Source organism: Camponotus floridanus, unplaced genomic scaffold (assembly GCF_003227725.1).
Source record: "Camponotus floridanus strain SB8 unplaced genomic scaffold, Cflo_v7.5 scaffold155, whole genome shotgun sequence".
Classification (NCBI taxonomy): Eukaryota; Metazoa; Arthropoda; class Insecta; order Hymenoptera; family Formicidae; genus Camponotus; species Camponotus floridanus.
In genome coordinates, this window is record NW_020229276.1 from 337,215 (window position 1) to 364,321 (window position 27,107).

Consider the following 27,107-nt stretch of genomic DNA (forward strand, 5'->3'; position numbering starts at 1 on the left):
TTCGAGATTATCACCAGAAAAATTTCTACATATCATACAGTTTATATAAAAAAAAAAAGACTGCAGCTTTTTGACAGGTCAACATGTGCACACATTCCGGACATAATTGGCTATGATTATAGAATCATAAATAATTATTACGTAATATTATTTACATTTTTTAAATACACTACAAATATATTACAATATTTTAATTTTAACGTAAAACTATCTTTTTTTCAATTTTTTGGACGAAAATAAATTTCTATCAATCAATTTTCTCTTTTCTCTAACGTATTAGAGTTTAACAATAAATTTAAATTTAATAAAAAATAGAAGAAATCCTATATAAACATTGTTAATCTCGAATTTTTAAAAAGATTCTACAAGAAAATCACGTTGAGAGAGAGAATTTTAGGAAGAGGGAAAGTAATCGAATGCAGAGTAAGAAACACGCAAGCTTTAACAATGAAATGTCTTTTTCATTTACAATTACAAAGAATGTACACGCTTATAAACAAACAAAGAGAAATGCGCCGAAAAGTACAGTACAGATCTGACGCGATGCATAAAGCTCTTTGCCGTGGAAAGGTCTCATAAAAAACTGCCAGAGAGATGCTAGACTCGGTTACTTATCGATGAGTGAGGATGTATATAATCAGCTGGACCAAGTCGCTACTATTTATATATATATATATATATATATATATATATATATATATAATATATATATTCGAATTAAGCGTGTTCTCGTAATCTTAATCGAGAGACGCGTCTTCTGTTCCTTTTTACATTACGCATCTACCGCTTTTACGCGGAATTGTAGACAATCGATTATGCGTAAACCGGTTATGCAATGTAAGTCGTTTGTACATAATTCGTTCATATACCTCGAAACTCTAGACCGATCGAAAAATCGTTTCGTAGGCGTGAAAGCCGAAGGAAGTGTCATATATGACACTAAAATATATAGGAACACCTGTCCTTCTACTTCCAAACCGCAGAAAGCCACACTGGTCGATCCGAGTTCAAACTAGTAAATCAAAGAGGCATTTTTTCGTTGCCCAAAGTGCTTCTAACAGAAGACAATTGTAATTTGTGTATATCAGAGTACATTAGTTTTACCACGCTATTTAGAATTCTTTTTTTTGCATAAGCACAATTTAAATAAAAAATATTTTCACGAATGGAGAGTGATACACATATTTTGATATTTTAATAGTTGATTATTTGCCAAGATATCGTTATAAAAAAATGCGTATTATTATATTTTTCTAAGATTGTTTTGCACATGCAATTTACTATCTAATAAGGAATTACATATCTTCTGTTACAGCAGTTTGAGAGACTTATTACTTAATTGTTCGCAAAATGTCACCTGTGACTTAATATAGAACAATGCGATTTACAATATTGGAATTATCCGTTTTATTTTCGTCTCGATTCGTCTCGGATGAAGAGAAATTTCCTGCTCGTTATATAATGACGAGAACGTCGTTGCGGCTTCGAAAAAAATTATAGTATATGTTGTCGAATCGGTTTTGCTGATCACATTTGAAATCAATTAAATATGATACGTTTCATCTTAAAAATATTAAATTTTTAGAAGGAAATTCACGTCTGAAAAAAAGAAACAAAATCGCGCGAGCCTCTTATCTATATTTTAAATATATGATAACTCATCATGCACGAGTCCACCATATACAATCTGAAAATCCATTTAGCCTCGTTGATCGACGAGCTTTTCATCCGTCCTGTGCAAGAATCGAGAACGCTTTCCCACCAGGAATCAATCATCGGCCGGAAAATCAGGCGCGAGCTCGTCCTTTAACTTACGAAATAGGAACTTTATAGATCGCGGTCTTCTCCGCAAAAGAGGATGAATGTAAAAGAATCGGCATAAATTTACTTTGCAAAATCCTATTTTTCTAAATTAAAAATTAAATCGTTGAATCATTTTCCATGTTTATTTCTCTTATTAAAAGAAATAAAAAAAAACTTGAAATGAAAATAGATTTTTCACTTAAAATTATTACATTAAACTCTCTCTCTCTCTCTCTCTCTCTCTCTCTCCCACTTATACGTCATGATTCAGTTTAGATTGCATATCGATTGCTTAAGTATGTCACACGAGAATAGAAAAAAGATAAAAAGAAATTAAAAGATTTCAATCTGCGAAGATTAGATAATCATTACGAACGGAAAAAAAAAATCTCTTTCGATTCGTTTAGATTCATCCGTCCCTTTTCTTGCAGAATCGTTAGATGAATTATAGTCTGGTGTCGCAGGCCGGCTTCGATTGTTGCCTATAAATAAGAAACTAATCAGTTATTAGTTATATGTGTAATCGTCACAAGTCCGATCGTCCATTTTCGATGCACGACAGAGTGCTTGGAAGTGACTTTCATCGCTTGCATCATTTGTCAATGTCCTCACATATAGCACACATATCACAGCATACTTTTAACGAGCTTGCATTTGCTAAAATAATAATATACATGTCGTCGTGCCTCGAAATACGGTATAATCCACCGTCGTACGAGAACGAAAATATCGAAACGAAAAAGTCTTATCGAGAATCGGTCCTCTTATCGGTGTAATATATCAGTGCCTTGATAGAATTTCTGCGACGGTGCGTACGTTGCATGTTACGAAACGTAGCGAGGTGTTTTTTAACATTAAAGAAGCCTTGACGTAAAAAAAGCTGTAAATACTGGAAACAAATGAAAACCTTAGGAAAATCTAAATGATATCTTATTTGTTTAAACAAATATATTCTTTATATCTATTTTATATTCCGTAAATATACATGTGTGCGATTCCAGTTTTTCAAGTTTAATTATAACGAGTTTTTTTTCGATTGAGAATAAAAACTTCTGATGATGAACTTGATTTACAGCCTGTTTTTTGCATCGAGTCTTCAAAGCAAAATTTGAGTAAACGGTGCTGCAACGAATTACTGTGCCGGCATAAAATAAAGGACCATTCGAAGGCCGAAAATATGATAACAGATAGATATTTAATCTCTGAAATTGCGCAGGAATGCTCGTAATCAAAGCTAATCGACATAAGCAATCGAAATAAGCAGTCGGGAATAGGTACTCTAGAATGATATAAATTAACGCTGCGTGTATTTCGTTATTAATTACAATATATAATTCCTACGTATATTTCTATGTTTAAATTAAAAGCTAATTAATATCGCGCGCGCGCGCGCGCGGCCTTGCGGAATATTTCCTTCGAAATAATCAACCGATAAATGAAGCACTGAGAATGATAGAGACCCAAGTCACACTTTCAATTAAAAATCATTTAACAAAATAATTCTATTTGAGGAATGTTCCGTAGCTACTTCTGGTCATCCAAGTGAAAGAATATCTAAAACGTTTAGAGAGAGTATTCTTTAAATATATTTTATAAACGTTCGTGTTGTTCGATTGTTCAATACATAGCATCGTATGAGCAAGTTAGAACGAGTTATTTTTATGTGGAATATAGAGCTTAGATTATCCTTTCGATCTGTCCTAAAGTTGGCTCTCTGTGATTTAAGTCTATATAAATTTCAACGCTTCACATAATAAATACACGGAAAAATGCTCTTGGTAGCGTCGAGGAACTCACGTGTCCCGCCAATTGAGATGCATATACTACGCTTACCGCTTATTTGGAATGATACAACGCATCTGCCACGATCATCAGATATACACACGTATATGTATGTACATGTATACACAGATTGCTTCCCTGACCCCGCGGATTTTTGCGGAGAAAGAGGCGCGAGGTCGCGTAACGTTGTCATCGTCGCGACAGAAAGGAAAGAAAGAGGAAGAAGAAATGATATGCACCGGAAGATCGACTTGCCAAAACGAAAGCACTGTATGTGTGAATGTGTATGGGTGTTTAAACGTTAAGCTGCGGCCCGTAAAATGTAGGCGAATTAAAAAGAATTTATAAGAATCCGTAAACTTGTGTTTCTTTTGATTTTCTAAACCGGGCGTTATAGATTTAATATCGTTAAAAATTGTTTTGACAACAAAACTACCGGGAATGCAGATTCTCTATTAAGATCAGTTGATTAAAGCCGATATTCATAATTCCTACGTTTAAAATCACCTTAAGTCTAATCTTGGATTCTTAAGATTCTCAAGATTCTAAAGACTTAAGATTCTGTTCAGTTAATGTATAACATTTTTTAAACCCTACCTAAGATGATCTTAAATACAAGAACGGACTATGAATATCGGCCTAGAGTTTCTATTGCACAATCGATGCATATTTGCTTTATTATAGAATATTGCTGATATACCGAAACTAAAATTTCGCGAATTTAAAGGTCAATCCCTAATTTTCAAGAGCTGAGATGTTCGGTTTCAAAGAGACGGATTCCCCTCGAGTTTTCATTTTAATTCGTCCACTTCCTGGCCGAGCAATCGCTCACTTAAATCGTATCGGAATAACTCTCGCTCGGCCACACGTAGTACAAATGACGTCGGCGTACATACGCCTGCTGAAATTGCGCCTCGGTCGCCCGCGACGAGCTCTGCGGTTCCTCCTGATGACCCAGCGGTGGACCGACGTCGATGTCCGGTTCTGGCTATACTATGGTACCGCCGCCTTCCGCCGGACTAACCACGTGGAGAGCGGCGCCGCCGACCTGGCCGATCCCCGGCTGAAATTAAAGACAGTGTGAGCCTTTCGCTGACATTAACGCGCTTCTGAGCCGATCACGTACGTGTGTGAACGCACATCATTCCCGAAAAGCTTTCACATTAAATATTGCTAGTTATTATTCTATAAATTAGACTTATTTTTTCCTTCTACATGTGCCAATTTTATAACGAATTAAATAAATTAGATAAATAATTGAATTAAAAAATCAATTTATAATTGAATTTAATAAATTGAATTGAAATAAGTAATAGTTTAATAATTGAATTAAAATAAATAATAGTTTAAAAATTAAACAATTTAATAATTAAATTAAATAAATTGATTAAATAACTGAATTTAAAAAAATCAACGATTGTCAAAATAATGCTTGTGAATTTATATTTTCACAAATAATTTTGAATATTTTGAAAATATAAATTCACAAGCATTGCCTCGACAATCGTTGAATTTCTCTAATTCAATTATTTCATTCAATTAATTTAATTTAATTATAAATTGTAAGAGATAAAAAATTCGTACCTATTTTTAACATTTTCAAAATCTCTCGTAAATGAAAAATTGTAACGAAATTGTAAATAGTTTATGCATATATCGTAAATAGTATTGTAAATATTGTAAATAATTTATGCATATTCATTTTAATTCGGAAACTTTTCGGGGATAATGAAAATTTGGCAAGTGCGTCGAGAAAAATATAGTGCAATTCATAGTGTAAAATTCGAAAGCGTCGTCGAGTAATATCTCGATAAGAATGTGTGTAAATACGACTCGAGCGTGTATATTCTATTCTACTCAATGACAAAGTCCGATCAAGCGATAAAAAAAAAAGCAAAATAGAACGGAAAATGATAAGTCATACGTACCATGCGATAACTCAGGGAAGTCTCATCCACGATATTCTCTTGCATCAGCCAAAGCGTGGTACAGAACATTAATCTTTCCGATCAATCAAAAGTGAGAAAAAGGAATTAATCGGCTTTGTCGGCTTTGAGAAATAAGCGCAAGCATTGTCCGTTTAAAATTATAAAAGACGCGCCATTTTTTTTTTGAAATCATATAAGTCGCGCTATAAAAAAAGCTAGAATGAATTTTATGTCGCAAACTTCGCAATTAGTTAGGCATTCACAGCGTTGGCCAAAAGCGTAAAAGACTGCTTTCATTAAAACAATGTGATTGTAATGTATTATCAAACTCTCGTGTGAATTAATAGGAATGAAGATTAATTAATAATTGAATTATAAAATATTTGCCATAAATTTGACTTATAAAAATTCGCATATTAGTTCACTTGAACACAATTTAACGAAGCTTACTTTTGGTCAAAACTGTAGAATGAAAAGGTGAGTGTGGGATACAAATGCTGTATGCAAAACGCCAGGAAATACTATTCGAGCCCTAGTATCAGGACCTAGTATTGACAAAAGTATAATGAAAAAAAAAAAAAAAGAAAAGAAAACATGCGAGACGGCAAACTCTGAATAGACATCGTCTTACATGTATCATATATGCATGTATACTGAACATATGTATGTTTTTCCGACTGTTTTTCTCCCTGGAGCTTCTGCATTGCACTTGATTGAACAAAATTTCAACAAGCGAAAAGCAAGCAGCGATCGTTCATTCAAATTTTCGCTTTATTATACAACAAGGCAAAATTCATCGTTTCCAACAAAAGATTCTCGCATCTCGTATCGTTAATCTGAGACGACAGTGTTCGGCTAAGTAATTGTCCGTTGATTTTTTTATACTTGGCTAAGCTAAGCTAACAACACTTTACAGGAAATAGGAAGAAGGCTTTCTTCAATAAAGGGGCCTGCCCTGTCACAAGGCCTCATAAGGCTCAAACAACATTGCTCTCGAGGATGCAAACCAAAAACATAAATATATCGATATTCGATATCTATCCTAGCTCGCGTAATTTTGCAATAATCATCGCGAGGATATATCTTGACCAGACCATCATTAGGCACAGGTATTTACGACAGCCTATACTATGAATGAACCTCAAGCACACGTGACTGTTCTTTATTCGCAACGCATGCACTAGCCATATTAGAATAGGATTAATAATATCTAAATGGGATATATATATATATATATATATATATATATATATATATATATATATATAGGATGTAGATAAAATAATGTGAACACCTAAAAAATAAATACTATATTTATTCATTAATAAGATATTGGGCCACCATTTGCCTTTGTAAAAGCTTCAATTCTCCTTGGAATAGAATCATGCAATTTTTGAATAGTCTCCAGTAGAATATTGTCTCATTATTTTATCAAAATATTTGCCAATTGCTTCGGAGATGTTGAAGGAGGAAATCTGCTTCTCATTTTCTTTTCCAAAACTATCCATAGTGATTTGATGATATTTAAATCAAGTAATTGTGTTGGCCAGAGAAGACGTTGAAGTTAATTTTGATGCTATTCAAATCAAGATTGAGCTTTTCTAGCTATGAATACGTTATCATCTTGAAAAATGGCATTATTTGATAGAAGAATGGGACAATATTCTATTAGAGACTATTTTAAAAATTGCATGATTTTATTTTTAAGGAGAATTGAAGCTATATTAAAAGCAAATGGTGGCACAATATCTTATTAATAAACAAATATATTAGTATTTATTTTTCAGGTGTTCAGATTATTTTGTCTACTCCTGTAATATATATATATATATATATATATATATATATATATATATATATAAATTAAGCTTGTTCGTATCTTTCGCAAAAATGCAATATTAATAAAAAAATATATTAATATATCTGAAAAGAAGAAAACAAATTATAGTATGTGTGCGCGCGTTCTACACTACTTAATTTGAAATATCTAATTTCATGCATTTTAAGTAGTAGATTTGTTAATTGATTTGAGAATATCGCGAATTTATCTAATCAAATGGAAACAATATTCTGAATAAAAGGTAAACTTATCCGAAAGATATATTTATTACTTTATAAAGAAATATGAAAAAATATATAATAATACTAAAAGACGCTCTAAAATTGTCTAAAGGATCTAATAATAACAAGTATATTTTAGGCTACAAGTTTTTGTTCACTCATAGTATCGTCCGTCCATGTACTTCTGTAATCCACCTATATACACAATATAAACTTAAAGAAAAATACTAAAAAAATTCTTAATGCTTTCTCTTTGATGGCACCTCCCAATACTCTCTAATAGAACTCAAACGCAAATGTATATCTTAAGTCGTAGACTTAAACAGACTGAATAAGGATTCTCTCTTTTCTCTCTCTTTCTAAGATTAAATATATATATACTGAAAATATATATATACTGATCATAGTATATAAAACTTAAATAACAGCGACGCGATCGTCGTATCAAACACCCGGCAAGATAATACCGAATTCATTAATGTGTATTTTGTTCTAATACTTCCGAGCAAAAACTATCGTTCATCTTCGAGACTTCCTCCCGCTACCACGACAGGCGATAGGAAGACGATTTCCAAAGTATTACAAGATTTTCCCGTGCCACTTTCATCACGATCATCACTCTAAATTCTAACTCTATGTATATATATATATATATGTACACAGGATTCGGACTAACTTTTCAGACTAACAGACTCTACTTGATGGGCTTGCTAAATAACGATTTGGAGATAACGGGTTACATCAGAGGTCGTTACATCGCATGGAATTGATATTACTAGTGTAAGGGTTGTTGCTATGATGGTGTGATGGCCTGTGCAGGGTGCTGCTTATCGTGAGAGGACCTACCATGTGGCCGGGTCTTGCCCACGTGTACACGTATCCGTCCTGACACGCCGTCACGAAGCAATCTTCCCTAAACACTAATTCAGTCAGCCTCTCGTGCGCCAGCTTCTTACACACCAGCGGCTCGAGGACCGGGCACTCGTCGAACCTGGGACACCAGGCGGTCCCTATCAATCTCATGGGATCGTCCATCACGGAACTAACCTTTTTATTCCCCGTTCCACCTACTAAACCCCCACCGACACTGTTGTTCAGACTACTATTCGTCGTATTCGTTGAGTTTCCAGTGCTCGCCTTATCGCCACCATTGTTTTGCACGACTGTCGTGCTGTTGTTGGCCGCTGTTGTCGCCGCTGCCGCACCGGTGCCTCCGCCTCGCATAGTGAGACTAAAGTTTCTCTTGTGATTATCACCTTTACGCTCGCCAAAACCAAGACCCGCTAGCCTCTGCGTCAACGAATTCACGGTCGCCACTGCGGCGTTCGTGCTCGTGCTATTATTACTATTTTCATTATTACCACTCGCGTTCTCTTTGAAATTTACGTTATTCGAGTTATTATGTTTAGCATTCGAGTTCGAGTGATGATTCGCCGTCGCCGCTGTCCCGTTACCACTATTAAACGTACCCGAAGACGACAGGGTACCGCTGGTAGTACCTGCTACGGAGGATCTTTGCTTGGCGCACACAGGTTGCCTCAATACATCTTCCGTGATGTCCCATAGACACAGCTGAGTGTCTTGGGATACACTGCCTAGCCTGTAGCATGTGCCACCCGACATTCTCAATTCGGAGCCACAGGAGTTACGATTCGAGTGGCCGCCACCGCCGCCTTGCGAGGTCGTAGAAAGACGGTGCGACTTCTCGTGGAAGTGATTGTGATTGCTGTGTGGCATCGTCTCGTCATCCGAGCCGCTAAAATCAGGATCGTGATCGCCGTAGGACGTGGTATACGGATCAAAGGCGACCACGCTCACCCAACTGTGGTGACCCTGTCCCCGCGCCACGACGCGTTTCTCGTGGAAGCTCCAAATGGTCACCAAATCGTCCTCGCCACCGACCACCACGTAACGTCCGTCCGGTGACCAACACACACACAAAAAGCCACCAAAATAGCTTCTTGCCGAACCGACCAACTCCATGGTATTGTATTGAAAAACGCGCAGAAATCCATCTTGAGATACCACAGCTAGATTCGTGCCGCAAGGGCTGAAGGCGAATTCATTTATACAACAACCTTCCGCACCTATCACCCACCGATACAGCGGATTCCTGGTGGATTTAGTCTTGCAGGTATATATGGCGTATCCATCACCTGACTTGAATGATTGATAGTGAGGCGCTGTGGTGCCACAAAGCAGCTCTTCGTTATAAAGATACAGTTGACCAGAACTGTGAGAAACCAGAAATAGATTGTTCGAGCCAGGAACCCACTTTATGCATGTCACTTTGCTCTTGTCTATCAGCCTCTGAAATATAAATATTCTTTATTGAATAGAAAATTGTATTCCCGTATCAAGACAAAGCATATTATAAAGTTAATATTAATAAATTAAATTAAAAAATTTAGTGATAATAACATTTTATGTTATTATTTCAAAGTTATAATAATTGATGACTAAAAATAAAAATTAAAAGAAAATAATAGTATTCAAGATATACAGTAAACCAATATGTAACTAGAAAATAACAGCGAGCGGTAGAGGGTCAAGAGAAGACAAGTATTAAGTGTACACATATATCTCATAAAATATAATGATCAAACAAAAATAATGAATCACACATTTATTGACATTAAAACGTATTTAAAATAGGCAGCACAACCGTTCCACCTAAGCCATCTGTTATGAGAAGATAGCGGAAAATTATGTAATGTTGCTTGTTGAGCTTAATTATTTGATTGAGTTATAATTGAATTAGCGCATGGCTCTACCAATAAAAAGTAGCCCGGATAATGTGCTATTAAATATTAAATACTGTCATTATGAGATATAATGGGTGAAATTAACGACTGAACTAGTATTCATTTTTCATTTTATCATATTTCAATAAGATAACGTACACATATCACAGAGATTGGATAAGTGTCGACAGCTTTTGTACACACTGCAAATATAACGATATATGTACTAGTTACATAAAGAATTTCTTGTTGGAACTATCAGATTATTTATCTCAATATAAGATAGATTGTAGATATAATGCAGGAAATCAAAATTCTCTCTCTGGCTAATAAATGCAATACAGGAGAGAAGTTTTCCTCTAGTGTCTGATAAAAAAAATTTATGATTCATGCAAAATTTATTTCTACGTACATCTTCATTGTATAATTTGCTGAGTTCCTTCTTTATCGGATCGATCAATTGTATCTGCCCCGTAGAAAATCCCACCAATAATGGAGCACTATCAGCTGTCGCTGTTGTTTGATTAAAATTGTGGCAAGTTGGATTAGTCCCTTTGTATAATTTTTTATCTACTGGTTTGTTCAAGTCCACAGCCTGAAACATTCCAATGATGAGTATTAAAACTTTAAGTATCTCGGACTAAATCTCAGCAATAAAATAAAATTTACTTTTCAGCGACAATAGAAAAATTTCACATTTTATCATATATCTAGTTACTTGACGAGTGACAAATTACTTTCTTACTTAAATAAGGAAATAAATTCAAATGCTGCGTCTCTACATAACAATTTAGTCCCGAGGAAGATCTTCATAACAAACCAATCTCGCCTATTAATCTTCCATCTTTACGTTAACACATGTGTGAGTTAATGATCTAAATACTAAGAATTATGGTAACATGCTAATATTATCAGCAATCATTATCTGTACGATTACAAGATACTCGGGACATTTCCAAGAAGTGTCGCTCGAGTGTTTGACGTGTCAAGACGTCATCTCGTCGTTCGTTCGCGAATAAAAAAAAAAAAAGAAAAAAAAACCGCGACCATGACTCGCGAAGTTGACTGTCTACGAGGCTCGTCAGGACGCGACGTCCTCGTCGCGAGGCGTGGTGACGAGCCAACCGCAAAGATGGAGTCCGGTGATACTCTCGAGGTTAGGTCCCTCGTCTCAGGACGACGTCTCCTGACCGACTCACCTTCTTGACGCCGCGATAGACGTAAACGTAGAGCTCCTTGCCGAAGTTGAAGCACATTCGGTCGCCGAGACCCTGGGCGCCCGTGGGATCCGCTGGGTCCGGCAACGTGACGAAGGACACCCTGACGGACGCGCTGCCCTGGCTGTTGGTGTAGCCGACCCGGTTCGGTCTCGAGTACTCCGACAGGGTCATCAGCTTGTAGGTACCCTCCCGCGTGACGAACTGTGTTTTCAGGTCCTCCTTCCCTCCTCCGTCCAGCTGCACAGCCATCTTACCACCAGCAGCGGCGCGGCGGAGGAGCTCATCAGACACGCAGGGGGAATCGCTCGTAGGCCGCGCTGCTTTCCGAGCCTTCCGCTGCTACTGCACTCGCCGAGTGCAGCCACCGTCCGTGTCGTCCGACTGATCGACCGTCCGACTTACGTCGTCGTCCGCCTCTCGCCTCCGTCTCTGTCTCGCGACTCGTGTCGTGTGACTCCCCTCGCTCGTGCGCCCCGTGCGCTCGTCCGAAGGAGCGCGAGACAGGCTCCGCCGGCCGTCGAGGGCCGGCCGCTGTCAGAGCTGCTGTCACGCTCGACTCGCCGCGGCCACCCCGGGCACCACGTTCCGTCCAAGAAAAGCGTCGAACGCGTCTGTTGCCGGCTCTGCCTCGACTAGCTCCGTCTTTCTCGCCTTGACACGGCGTGAACCGCGGTTAAGGGCGCTCGAGATACTACTACGAGGCTCCCTTCGTGTAGTAGTGCGTTTACCGAACGGTGGCGGCGGTTCACGCTCGTGTCAGGGCCGCGCCAAGGTTGTCGGCGCCCCGAGCGATCGGGAGTCGGAGTCGGCGTGATTCGCGAGCGAGGATGCTAGAGCCTATCGCGGAAAAGTCCATCGATCTTTCATGTAATCAACTGTCATGTTGATAATATAATTGTTGGCAACACGTGACAGCGACATGATTAATCAATATCATTAATCACGGTTATCTGGACGCATTATGCATATATGCAAATTTATCCGAATAGATCGAGCCTTACGCTACGTAAGAAATGTTTAACGTGGAAGAGTTGCTTTGAGGAAAAAAGAAAGCGGGACTCTCGGATAATTTTCAGTGAGAAATATGAGAAACTTTGCCTCGAGATTAATTTAATTTGTTATTTTAATTTAATTAATTTAATTTAATTAATTTAATTATTTTAATTAATTTAATTTAATTATTTTAATTAATTTAATTAATTTAAATTTCCAATTGCTGTGTACTTAATAATTGTACGTAAGGACACATGCACCAAATGCACCGCTGTTCCCTTCGTACGTCACTGGGAACCGCGGTATCATCGAGATGCGCGCGCATCCCAAGTCATCCGCCTCGACACGGCGTGGCGGTTCGCGCGAGCCCTCTTAGGGGCCGGATATTTTGTAAACAAGCGAAGCAAAGGGTCAATTAATTTCACCCGCTCCTTCCTGCTTCCCGCGCGCCTGCCGCTTCCTTCCCGTTGTTGTCGTTCGTTCCACTTGCTGTGATGTTTCCACGAGATTTCGATCGAATCCCATTTTCGAACTATATTTCATTCTCTCTCTCTCTCTCTCTCTCTCTCTCTTCTTTCCTCCTGTCTTCTGACTCTCCTACAGGAATGCCCGCCAATCTTTTTATCGCAACTCGCGAGTTTGCGAAATTCGAGCATTGTAGAATTTAGTTTATCGAAGATAATTGCATAGTAGACAAATGTTATGTAATATACATGGAGCGAGGTAGACGATGTTGTAATACTATTGTAAGTGCGGATTTCATTAATGTCGTTTAACTCTGAATTGTAATTCAGCTGATTGTCCGCCTTTTAGATCACCGTAATGACCACGAGAGCTCTTTATATATAATTATCGAACAGATCTTATTGTTAGTTAAGCGTAGCTAATTTTTAACCGACATCGGTAAAGAACCAATTCTTAGACATTTTTATCATAGAAAAATATGGAATAAAAAGAATTTTTCTCTCTCTCTCGTTTTCTACAATTCGTTTATTATAAAGTAATATAAATTATAAACTATTATAAACTAATATATTTTTAATTTTCAGAATTAAATAATTAAAAAAATTTTTGCATTTCTTTTATATATTTTTATATTTTTTTTCTATTTATTTATTTTAATTATAACAATAGACAGTCAGAAATTGAAGAAAAATCTATTATTAAATCTATTATTAAAATTAATTAACGATTTACGATGTTTACCTATTAGAGATCTATTAAAGATCTATTAAAGATTTACTGTTAAATTTACTATTAAAGATTTACTGTTAAATTTATTATTGAATCTATTTATTTGTCAAGAAGATAGTTTTTAACAATTGATTTTTATAATTATATAGACTATAGATTTAAAAGATTTATTCTTCCAAATTAATGATTTTTGATTTCGAAGTTATTTTCGTTTCACGGAAATTAACTTTTTCCTTTTAATTCAGTTGATATTTTAATACGCGTGCACGATATCGAAAAACCAAACAGAGAAATTAACCTCATGAATCTACAGCAAATTCAATTCCATATTGCAATTTATAATCTTATCGACGCGTGCAATCACGTGATGTTTTGCGCGAACGCACTATTTCTGAAAGATTATTTTCGGTTTTTCGTATATACCGCTATTTCCTTTCGTATATACCTCGATTTCCTAAATATCTTAGAACGTTTTGATTGACTAATCAGAATTAAGGCCGGATCTACAATAAATGTAGTAAGCTTTAAGCGTTAAGCTTTAAGTAAGAAATTAATCAATCATATTCATCTTATTCTTCTTACGTTCAACTGTGATTGATCAATAATTTACGGTTTAATATCTTACTGTTGTAGATCCGATCTAAAGAGGCAGATATTTCTCTCTCTTGATTGGTCAAACGATTCATATTTGTCATTCCTAATAAAATTCACCCACTCGTATGTATGTACAGAGAGAAATCTGAAAGCTTGCTTGATCAATGAAAGCGATATGCCCTCTGTAGAGATAAAAACGTGGACTTGAATTACGAAGCCAGAGAGAAGACTGAGAGATATCATGGCCTGCTTTTAGGTGATCCCTGAAAGCGATACTCCCTCTATGGACATTGAAAACGTGAACATGAACTACAAAGCCAATGTTCATGGATGTTCTCAGAGAGTAATATATAATGTGCACAATTTCTGGTTTTGTTACGTGCACGAAATGCCGGTAGCACCAGTAGTGCTGTATAACAATTAGATACTTATGTATGTAAATTGATAGTAAATAAATTATTCAATTGCGAAAGATACAGTAATATTCAAAGATGAAATAAATATTTTTTTATACTCATTGTCATATTTATATCTTTTTATTTACAAAACACAAAACCGTATTTTTATAAATCTTCTTAATTAGCAGTAAACTGATCTTTGTTATTTATCAATCATTTTTTTAATTATTTAAAAATTTAATTATTAATACAATGTATAGAATTTGTCAAATTAATCACTGATTCTTCTGAAGTTTTTATAATTAAAACTCGAAAAATATAGACGGTGCAAAATATTTTAAGTCTTTTTCTTTATATAAAATATAAAGAATTCTTATGTTCACTTTAATATAGCTAACATTATTTTTATATATTTTTATTATAATTTTTATACCAACATAATATTTTTATGCTTAATATAATATTTTTATGCTTAATATATTTTTATGTATAATATTTTTATGCTATATACAAATTATAAAATAATTATAACAAAATATATAGTACAAATTTAATATAAAATGTAATTTGAAATTTAATATAGAATAATTTATTATATGGGATAATTTATTATACAAAAATCCAAAATATACGAAAGTCCAAAATATACGTATAATATAAAATTTATTAAAAATTTTTACATAGTCCAGACGAGATTGATTAGCGAAGATTAATTACGCGACATTAATTATTAAAAGAGACCAAAAATGAAAGTAATTCAAAATTAATTGATAAAATATATTTAAATATATTTATTTGTAACCACAATTTTTTAAATATTTAATAAAAAATTATAGTAGAAGGTTATTTAAATATATATATTTAAATACGGATAATTAATATCATTAAATTTATATTATCTCAAATGTGCATGCTGTATAAATAACTTCATCGATACCTTATAGATCTTCAGTTTTTTAATTAAAGTACAAAAATTGAAAATATTCTATCTGCTTCTTAATTTCCAACCAGCGTATTTCTATTTTGTGTTCAACATCGGGAATAATGCTTCTTATGTCCAAAATTGGAATTGATGCTTCAATTTCATGTTTTATAAAATTGCTTATCTAAAATAGATTAATATCGCACTATCATGCAGAATATCTTTATAAACAGAATTAGAAAAATTATACAAAATATATCATAATTATATTATAATAAAAAGTAAATTTTATAATAAAAACTTAACAAATAAGTATAGAAATTGAATTCATTATTAATTTACCTCGCCCAATTGATGCTTGGAATACACATTGTTAATCATAACAATTAAAGACACAATATCATTGACTTCCCTATGAAAACAAAACAATACATTTATAATTAATTCAATAAATTTTCACGTCTTTGTGTAGTATATTTTTATTAAATAATATCATTACCTGTATTTTATTTTTTCGAAATTATTTAATAAATCTTTAAGCATATACTTAGTATTCCTCGCAAGAGTAGAAAGAAAAATATTAGCAAAATCTTGCTCGTTTGGACGGTTAGGATTTATCAAAATTTGTGGTAATTTTATTTCTAAATAATTAATTATAAGTTCAGAATCTTCAACGCAAGCCAGGCATTCGAAAATTATATCATCAGTTTCTTTCATGTAATGCTGAAAAAATTCCTCCCATGTTACACGATCTGCCGTTTTCAATCTGTTACAATATGTCCATCTCTTCCATACAGGCGAAAGTCTACAGAAAATAGGCAAGAAGTAGAGATTTAAAAAAAAAATAAAATTATGTTAATAATTTCTTTAATGTTTGATTTGAAAATTATTTTTGATAAACACATATGATAAATACATGTGATAAATAATTTATTATTTGCATAATGTAAAAATAATGATATAAAAATATAAAAATATCACGTATTAAGTATTGTAAAAAGAATTACTTATTTTCTTTAGGATTTAACAGGTGCCATTCCAATTGCTGAATGGTCCATTTTCTGCACCAAACTTCATCTATAAAACATTTCCACTTTGCGAGTTCTTGTTTTAAACATTTAGTATGATCATCGGCGCTATTTTCATATAAATTCCACTCCGTTAATTGAATATTCCGTATCAAAAATTTAAACTTTAACTTTTCCTAAAATTTGATAAAAATTTAGTATTTCTTTTATTCAATTGTTTCATATTATTTACAAGTACAAATATAATGTATGTGTAAATGTATATTTATTTTTAGAAACTAGAATTTTTAATTTTAATAAGTTTATGATGTTTTATATAGTGGTAATTATAATAACAAATTAGTCGATCATTTATTTGAATTCTGTACATATTTTGTATTTAAATGGATCTACATTCTTAATATGTATCTTTCAGTTTATATGAGTGAATCAAATGTGATATAAGTTATATAAAAAATTATACGAAAAATAATAGTTTGAGAAATAAAGACTTTTTTGCATTTCCTTTTATTATTGAGTAGACATATAAATGATTTAAATATGTAGATTCGATTGTTCTCGAAAATAAACGATTTTGGTGTAATTATATTAATGATTCATTGCGTTGCACCTGAAACAATGACTAGTTACTCGCAATTAAGTTTAGACTTATATTACTTATATCACTTAATATTAGTACTAATACTAACACTCAACTTACTACTCATTCATATATTGATCGATAAATTTATATGATCAATTATTTTCTTAATTTAAATCTGTTACATCGATTTTTAATATTTTAAATTTGTGAAGTATCAATTTTTTGAAACAAATAATTCTAAATGGATTATTATGAACTATATACAATGTAATAAAATGATTATAAAATTATTGTAAGTCAGTTTCTCTCTGTAAAATGTTTTTAAAAATTTTATTCGCCGCAAATATTCTATTATGCAAGAAAATTAATATAAGAAAGATAATTGTTATTGTGTATTCTATAATATCCTAAACTTGAATATAAAAATTATACACCATTGTGAGTTGTAATATAAATTCTGAAGTCTTAATATTAGAAGAAAATAGTAATAGGAAAAATTCAAAATTGATAAATTATGAGAGAGATTATTACATTAAAAAAAAAGTATACATAAACATTTATATATTATATTTCTTTTATTTATATATTATATTTCTGACCTTTGATATATAAAAAACAAAGCTAAGTAATAATATATAATTAAAATATTTCTTTCAGATTATATTTCATATATCTATTTTTTAAAGAATTATCTCTTACGAAATGAAATTATTGGATTAAATAATTGGATTAATAGTAAATTTAAAAAATCAATAATTGTCTACCTTATCTAAACCCTTACCTTAAATTCAGGATAAAATTTTAATAATGGAATGAAATGCGACAAAAATTCAAATGTTTTGATCATAGGATACCATGCTATGTAATCTTTTTCCCTTGATAAATAATTAGCAAGTTGCCAAAATATGGAAAAGTCAAGTTTTTTCTCTATCGCAAAATGAAATGCATCATTGATGATTTGTGCTCGATTGACAACATGTATATTTTTATATTCTTCAGAATTTAAGTATCGGGCAATTTTTCGCCAATTCTCGGTATCATAATAAACGCGATAGTATCCTGTTATAAAACAAATTACATTCATTAATTATTAGATGTTTTAAATTAGTTTATATAGACTGAAAAAATGTTTAAATATGTTTTCATTTTACACGATTTTATTTTAAATATATGTATATACATAAGACAAAATAAAGCATTACGAATTTTTATTTCTAACAATATTAAATATTTTTAAAGAAAAAGTTTTCAAACAAAAATTGCAGTATTTCAAAGGGGATATAAATTAATACAGGAATATTTGTAGGTGACGGTTTTCAAGCTTTCGAGGTTAACTTTTTTTTCTTAAATGAAAATGGGTTTTTTATATGAGTATTTGAACGACCATTTAATTTTGTGTAAAAAATGTTTCTTGAACATTTTTTCTTAAAATCAATAATTAAAATATCCATGTGTTTTGTAATGCAAGTGAACAAAATTCAAACGTGCTGATCGCAAAAAATCCTCTATATCCTGGTCCTTGATTGAGAAAATAACATTTGATTGATTTGATTAAGAGAAGAACATATAACTTGAGGATTTTGTGATTTATATAGATTAAGTTAATGTTTAGTGAGATCAGCACTTTCGCGTTTTGTTCAGTTCCATTACAGAACACGGATATCTTCCAAATTGATTTTAAGAAAAATTTTCAAAAGACTTTTTTTTACATAAAATTAAGTGGCTTTTCAAATTTTGATATAAAATATATCCATTTTCGCTTAAAAAAAGAAAATTGACCTCAAAATGAGTTTGAAAACCGCACCTACAAATCCTATATCAACTTATATCCCTTTTGAAATACTGCAATTTTTGTTTGAAACATTTTTCGTTGAAAACAACATATTTGGATATAAAAATTCGTAATGATTTATTTTATCCACTTTGTATATATATACATATATATATATATATATATATATATATATACTTTGTATATATATACATATGTGTGTGTGTGTGTGTGTGTGTGTGTGTGTGGTGTGTGTGTGTGTGTGTGTGTGTGTGTGTGTGTGTGTGTAATTTTTATATGATATATGATAATAAATATGATACTGAATAATTTTTAGAAATTTGTATGTGTAAAAAATTCATACAAAATCAAATTATATCAATTATAATAGGTTTGCCTACAAATATAATATTTAAATTATAAAATATATATACATATATATATATATATATATATATATATATATATACTGAAAACATAAAGTCATCATCCAATATTTACCTGCTTGTTGTAAGTTGGAAATAATCCATTGATTTTTCTCAAGAAAGAATTTAATTTTTGAATCCGATGGTGTTAACCAATTATTTGTAAAAGTTATAGTAAAATTAGGGTTCGACTGCGTAGTATAAGTAACAGGTATATAATATTGCTCTTCATCCAATGTGTTGTTAAATTGTACCGATATAATTACAACATTTCTAGAATAATCTCGCATCACGTTCAATATGGGAAACCCTCTCTGCATAGCCCACGAATCCATTATGCTTTTTATATTAAGCGTATAGTTGAAACCCAATTCAATCCTGGTAGATTGCATAGCGTTCCATAAATGATTGGAAGTTGTTGCTTCACGGTCATTGAATCTAAGAGAAGATTTAACATTATGGCAATTTTAATACTATATAAAATTGATCAGCGCATAATGAAAAAGAAAATCATAATTTATATAATTTAGTTTCATATTTTAATTTGTAAGATAATGTACTTTTATAGAGAAATTTTTTTAAAAACTAATCTAATATATACATATATATATATATATATATATATATATATGTATGTATATATATATATATATATATGTATGTATGTATATATATATATATATATATATATATATAAAATTAAATATACAATTTTAAACTCTACAACTTTTGTTGTATATGTATATACAGGATGTCCCACCTAGTAGTGACCATCCCTTTTATCTTTTAAACTAAAAGAGATAGACCATAACAAATATATATGAAATTAAATGGCTTTAACTGAACTTTATTGTGAGTATAGTGGTTGATTACAAAATTTATCTGTATTAAAGAACGGAGAGATATGTATAATTTTTTTATAATAATGTAGATATTTTGATATAATAAAAGTTGTAGCGCTGTTTGAAACGAATATAACGATGTATGATTTAATGTAAATATTTTACATATTATACGAGATTTTCCGGCTTGAAATATTGCGGGCGACGTCCACCATTTCATTTTCGGCCCTGCGATATAGCCAACTTCTGACTCGCGCATTAGAGGTTTACATATATCATGTTGTCATTTAATCATGATACTCAGTCAGAAGTTGGCTATATCGCAAGGCCGAAAATAAAATGGTGGACGTCGTCCGCGATATTTCAAGCCGGAAAATCTCGTAATATGTAAAATATTAACATACATTAAATCATACATCGTTATATTCGTTTTAAACAGCGCTACAACTTTTATTATATCAAAATATCTACATTTAATATAAAAAAATTATACATATCTCTCCATTCTTTAATACAGATAAATTTTGTAATCAACCACTATACTCACAATAAAGCTCAGTTAAAGCTATTTAATTTCATATATATTTGTTATGGTCTATCTCTTTTAGTTTAAAAGATAAAAGAGGGTGGCCACTTCTAGGTGGGACACCCTGTATACACACACACACACACACACACACACACACACACACACACACACAACAAAAGTTGTAAAGTTTAAAATGATCTATTTATTGATCTTATCAGTTTGGCCTTGGATGTACAATAGTTTTAAATGTACAATAGTTATGTATATACAGAATTATATCAAAGTGCATAAATGTCTATCCCTATAGGAGTTATAACTACAAAGTCAAACTAAAACGATCAGTAAATAGATCATTTTAAACCCTATAACATTGGTCCGAAACATTTTATAGGATTATTATTTTTGAAAATAATTAGCCATTTCCAGACTTTTGAATCACTTTGTATATATTTATAACGTATAATATATATATATATATATATATATATATATATATATGTATATATATATATATTTATTTATTTATTTACTTACTTATTAATGTTTGAGGATCTGTCGCAAGATTAAATAAATAATAGTTGTAATTTTTATATTACAAAGATTCATTTATATTAGTATATTTATGTAAAATTAGATTCTCAAAATACTATTCAATTTGAATTGTTTATAATTTAGAATTTAAAAATCTCTATCATATTTATTAAGGAAAATTTAAGTTGAAATTCAATCGACAAAAATTTATAAATATGAAATAATAGCGTAAATTTGAGAAATTTTACATAACTACGTTCTTTAAACATTAAATAAGAAATGTATTGTTAAACTTATCACATATATTTCGATTTTCTTTTCCTATATTATTACATTGCAATATATTATACTTACTGATTGTTCAAATATTTATTAATTCCCATGAAAAATATATCAGGTGGTAATGTTCGTTCTAACATACGCCATATAATGGATGCTGTAATGTTGGAAAGAAAAAAATAATGTAGTATATGTAATACATCTTTATTGCAATGCGCAATGAAATGAATCTGAAATTAAAACTAAATATAAAATTTGTGTAATTGAATTTAAGTAACTAAAGTTATGAAAGATTATGAAATACATTTTGACGAAAAAAAACTTATAACAGACCTATAACAGATTAATAACAAATAAATAATGAATGATTAAATATTTGTAAAAATAATAAGTTACACAATTATATAAGGAATTGATAAAAGTTTTATGTTTTACATATATTCTGTTTAAGCACTTGTTGGAGAGTCTTATGATTTATATAAGTTGTTTAGTTCGAAGAGGGACATAAGATGGTGTCATTGGTTTGACATTGAGTAAACGTGCTAAGGTTATATAGAGTTCAACTTTGTTTTTTTAAATGGAATCTTCTATTTTTATTGTATATTCTTGTAGTTTCTCTCAAAACACTAAAATAAAGTATTTTTTCATTGAGTGATGACTTTTCGAGTTACAAGGCTTGAAATAATTTCTTAATTTTACAAAAACCATAAAATATCTAATAAAGTATTCATTTTTGATTATTTTATCTTAATACTTTTATGTGTAAAATAATGAGAGGAATCCATTGGTGTAAAGAAAACACAGTTGTTTTTAAGAAAAAATATGTAATTTGCAAGTTTTGAAAAGTTCTCGGAGGTAAGAATATGCAATAAAAAATAAAGGATTCCATTTAAAAAAACAAAGTTGAACTTCATACGAAAAAACAAAGTTGAACTTTATATGACCTTGGCGCGTTCACTCAAGATCAAACCAATGACACTATCTTATGTCCCCATTCGAACCAAACAACTTTTGTCCGAAACATTTTTCCGTATCTTTCATATTTTTCCAAAATATTTGCCTGTGGCGATTAAGATGAAACATCCAGATGTATATTCAGGTTATAAACAGTTGCGGAGGTTGATCATATATTTACCATAATAAATTAAATATTTTACAATAAATTTATTTATACATGACCTCATTTTTTAACATTTAGAAATTTATGGTTATTCAATTATTTATTTTATGTAATATTATATACATACCTTTGACAGGAAAGAGAAAGAGAAAACAAAGAGAAGAGTAATAATGTTCATGATAGGAATTACATTGTACAGCAAAATTTATAACAATATATGAGTTTAGATCGAGTATTTCATGTTGAACTTGAACTATAAACAAATCCGTCATTCGGGAATTTGGCAGAGCCTAAAAGCAATTCAATACAATCAAGGTTATAATTAATGAAAAAGAAAACGCTTTTGGTACATATATAAAATAGTTATTATGTACTAATGTTAAAAATACAGTTTGTATGTAAATTGTACGTAATTTGTATGTAAATTTTTCCATAAAAATTTTAATATATAAGCAAATATTTATTTTTTATTAAATTCATTTACCAAATTTATAGAAATTTAAAAGACAGAATTGTAATTTTTTATATTTAATAAATAAAAAGATTTGCAACAAATATTTATTAATTGTCTACATGGCTAAACTGTTAATTGTTTTGATTGTATATTCGTAGAGTTAGTAAGACTACCTTCTCAATGATATATTCTTGAAAATACATTATAAATCCTTCGTTTAACCTTTGATGAAACCAATAAGATGGATTTAACAGATTGCCAATATATTTTTGTATCATCTCACGTGCTATTAAGCGTGCAATTCTCATTTTGCGAACAACATGATCTAGATCTTCATTATAAATTATATCTGCTTCTCTAAAACCCATTACCCATTATTAATGAAAGAAAAATTTTGGATAGTAATATAATTTTTTACATAAATTGATTATAATATATCTATTTTTATAATTATGTATATTACCTGTAGAAAACGAATCCTAAAGTCTGCTTAACTTCATCTTTTAAATCAGGGATTGCGACATGATCCACTTTTCTCTCAGTAAAAAGAAGGTCCCATTCAAGAATTTTTTTGAAATTAATCCAATATTTTTCTAAGTATATAGTAATATTTTCAGCAACATGTAGTGCAAATTTTACATGTGGTATTAATTTCGATCTGCACCACATGCTAGTTGCGTTATTTAAGTTGGTAATCCTATGAAAACTGGATTCCATTAATACTAAACTATCTATAGTGGAAATTGATTTGTAAAAAGATGTCAACATCATATCATCTTCCATCAATTTAGATTCTCGTATCGGCATATTTGACAAAACTTTGTATCTTTGATGATGCATTATGGAAATGTCGAAACAAATTTTTAATTCTGGTTTGTTCCAAAATGGCAATATTTTCTGTTCTTTTGTCTGGGCACCTGTTATGATTACCCACCTGTCACATTTTAACGACATGCTAGATAATGACTAATTTTAAACAATTGCGAGCAGAGGAATGTACAAAAAGCACAAATGTACCATTTATTTTTAATATTTCAATACCTCTACTTACTCTTCTGTCCTATTGTGTACGTTTCCATATCTGCCTATGTGCAGAGTTGCGAAAGTATCTATTATGAATTCAATAGGAATATGAAATCGTATATACAGAATATATATGCCATGTAATAAGACTTTGTCAAAATGAAGCATAATAATCTTGTCATCATCTGTTGAAACTTGATCTTGTTTCGCTTTGAAGGGGACACTGTTAATTTGTTTTAAATCTGATCTGATTATACTCATCGAATACGGTATATGAAAACCGATGTGTTGTGTTGCATCCATAATATAAATAATGATTCCGCATTCGCCGAAAAGAAGCTCAGAAGTAAATTTGAATTGTATTTTATAGTATATTGGCATTACGTTTTCTGATAAAATGTAATTTGATAGATAGCTTCTCGTATTTTCCGAAACTTCATCGACAGGAGTCGCTATTGCGATTGCAGCAATGTATATTAAACTTCTTAATAGTAGTTTTAAGAATATCTGTTAAATTTCTTTTGAAACTGTTTGTAATAAACGATTATTCTATAATATTAAAAAAAAAAAAAAAAAAAAAAAAAAAAAAAAAAAAAAAAAAAAAAAAAAAAAAAAACAAAAAAAAATGATTTATTAAATAGAAGATTATGCAAATCGATTGATTTTTATGTGAAAAAATGTGCAAGAGAATTGGCATCAAGAAAATTCGGTTAATTTAAGAAAAAGATGAAATATAGTGTATTAAACAGTATAGTGTATTAAACAATATAATGAATAAGAAAAATGTCGTTTAATAAAATAAAACCGTTGTCAGTTATTACGCACATTTTTGCACATTCAAAGAAAAGGGGACATTTTATTAGAGGGATATTTTATTGAATATTTATTTAATGCCTTACCCTATAAATTGAAACAGCCACAAGTTTAATACCGAAATCCTTAACATTCAATCACGATCTTATCACTTCAACAAACTATCATAAACTGACGGCGTTGTCGGCATATGATGGTAAATATGCAAGATATGAATGTTATGTAAATATCACCTTGGTTATACATAACAGTTAGAGGTATCTTACTCATCGATAGAAGTCAATAAGTATATACTTGTTTAATCCTTGTATTCCTTTTTCATTAAATAGTGTTCTTATTTATAAAAATAATTTATCTAGAGAAGCATTTACCAAAAATGAGGAGTTGTATTTTCACTCTCTCTCTCTCTCTCTCCCCCTCCCTCCCTTCCTCTCTCTCTCTCTCTCCATCTCTGTCTATATATATATATATATATATATATATATATAATATATATATATTTTATGTTTTATATTACAATTTTTTCATAAAGAATTATCTCTTTTTAAGAATTTACTGTAAAATAAATAGAAGAGAGAGAGTTGCCTATATCATATCATTTCAAATATTTTACGTTATATTTCCTGTTTACTGCATTAAGTTTTACTCAAGTTAATATATTGATTTTGATCGTTTGACTGTTGTGGCTGAAAATCTTTTCTTCCACATATAGTTAGTTTTAAATTAATTGGCTACGGAGAGATTGAGGATGCCATTCGTTATCATGACAATATACAATTATTATTAATCGATAGATAAAGTATTGATTATAAATCAATTTATTATAGTATATTAAAGAAATATAAACCTGTTATATAAACCTAATATTGAATGAAATACTATAATATATAATATGAAATACTATACGTATGAGGATGGAATATCTCTCATATATTTCCGAATTAGAATCGCAATTTTCTATAAAGAAATGATGAGATTAAAATATAGCGTATCTTTTAAATATGTTTTGATAAAGTCGATTTCCTTCAAACTTTAATTATACATTCTCATTGATGACCATGCTTTAACTATTTTCGCGGTGTTCCTCAAAGTTACTTTTAAGAATCTTTTTATTTTCGAATAGAATAACGTTTCGTTGATCCGACGATAGAAAAATCCTGCTCCTTTTATTCGATTTGGACGATCAAACGCTATTCTGCTTCAAATAAATTTTCAAATGCAATCCAACAGTGTTGCAGTGTACAACTGGATTTTTCGCGCATTCGCGCCAACAATAAAGTGTCAGCAAAATTTTCGGTAATTTTCAATTGTTTATTTTTTCCTTCTAGCTCATGAAAACAAAATAATATATAAAGTAATTGCGAAAATATAAAATACTCCCTTTCTTAAGAAAGAATGTGTTTATTTAATTTGTCGAATTTTTTGCAATTTTAATGCAAAGTTTATCAGTGAAACGACTAACAATAAGTATTTAGTGAGAAAAAATTTTTATAATAGAGTGTGGGGAGTTAATATTATTGATTGTAATTATATTTCAAAGTTCGAAGATTTATTAGAAAGTAAACAAAAATAATCTACAAGATTTTAAAATGAAAATATCAAAAATTCCATAGTGTCACTAGATTTATTAATGAAATAACAATTTTTATTATTAAATTTCATTGCAATGCTTAAAAAGGTTATTTGATTACTTGTTTCTTTTTCTTGTATGCAATCTCTTTTAAATCGACGTACATGTTAGATAATAAAACATACGGAAATAAGTGAAGTTTCCGAACTTTTCACATATCTGATTTTACATGTATATGTATTCAGGACTAGGATTCATAAATAACATCAGAATACGTGGAAGTCATATATTAACATTTTTTACATGCTCGAGAAATTAGTAATGAGCGGAATTTTAATCTTACGGGGATTTTAATCTTATAGTTACCTCATATATAAATATTATTCCCAAGGATATCAGTGATATCTAATATTATTTCTAATTCCGGAATATTCAACTGCGGATTACAAAGTCTGAATTTTTTTTATTATGGCGATTAAAATGATAAACGCAGTATAAAA

General features: G+C 31.1%; 2 protein-coding genes across 4 annotated transcripts; both read right to left on the reverse strand.

Moving 5' to 3' along the window:
• Positions 1-2,030: 2,030 nt before the first annotated feature.
• Positions 2,031-12,244, reverse strand: LOC105257017 (WD repeat-containing protein 20). 3 transcript variants are annotated; one of them, XM_011267355.3, is made up of 5 exons: positions 11,518-12,244; positions 10,731-10,913; positions 8,421-9,884; positions 5,514-5,586; positions 2,031-4,648 (listed from the first exon to the last, which is right to left on the reverse strand). In XM_011267355.3, exons 1-4 carry the CDS (start codon positions 11,785-11,787, stop codon positions 5,536-5,538), a joined length of 1,968 nt encoding a protein of 655 aa, XP_011265657.1. In that variant the 5' UTR covers positions 11,788-12,244; the 3' UTR covers positions 2,031-4,648; positions 5,514-5,535. The 3 variants fall into 3 exon arrangements, with proteins under 3 accessions (XP_011265657.1, XP_011265656.1, XP_011265655.1); XM_011267354.3 differs by lacking the exon at positions 5,514-5,586; XM_011267353.3 differs by lacking the exons at positions 2,031-4,648; positions 5,514-5,586 and having other exon boundaries at positions 7,450-9,884; positions 11,518-12,243.
• A 3,381-nt stretch (positions 12,245-15,625) lies between these two features.
• Positions 15,626-24,744, reverse strand: LOC109610404 (aminopeptidase N-like). The gene is made up of 11 exons (XM_025406812.1): positions 24,253-24,744; positions 23,665-24,135; positions 23,375-23,558; positions 22,875-23,037; positions 21,703-21,784; positions 19,523-19,884; positions 18,032-18,309; positions 16,647-16,843; positions 16,139-16,444; positions 15,982-16,051; positions 15,626-15,823 (listed from the first exon to the last, which is right to left on the reverse strand). The coding sequence occupies exons 1-11, from the start codon at positions 24,603-24,605 to the stop codon at positions 15,674-15,676; spliced, it is 2,616 nt and encodes an 871-aa protein (XP_025262597.1). The 5' UTR covers positions 24,606-24,744; the 3' UTR covers positions 15,626-15,673.
• Positions 24,745-27,107: the final 2,363 nt, after the last annotated feature.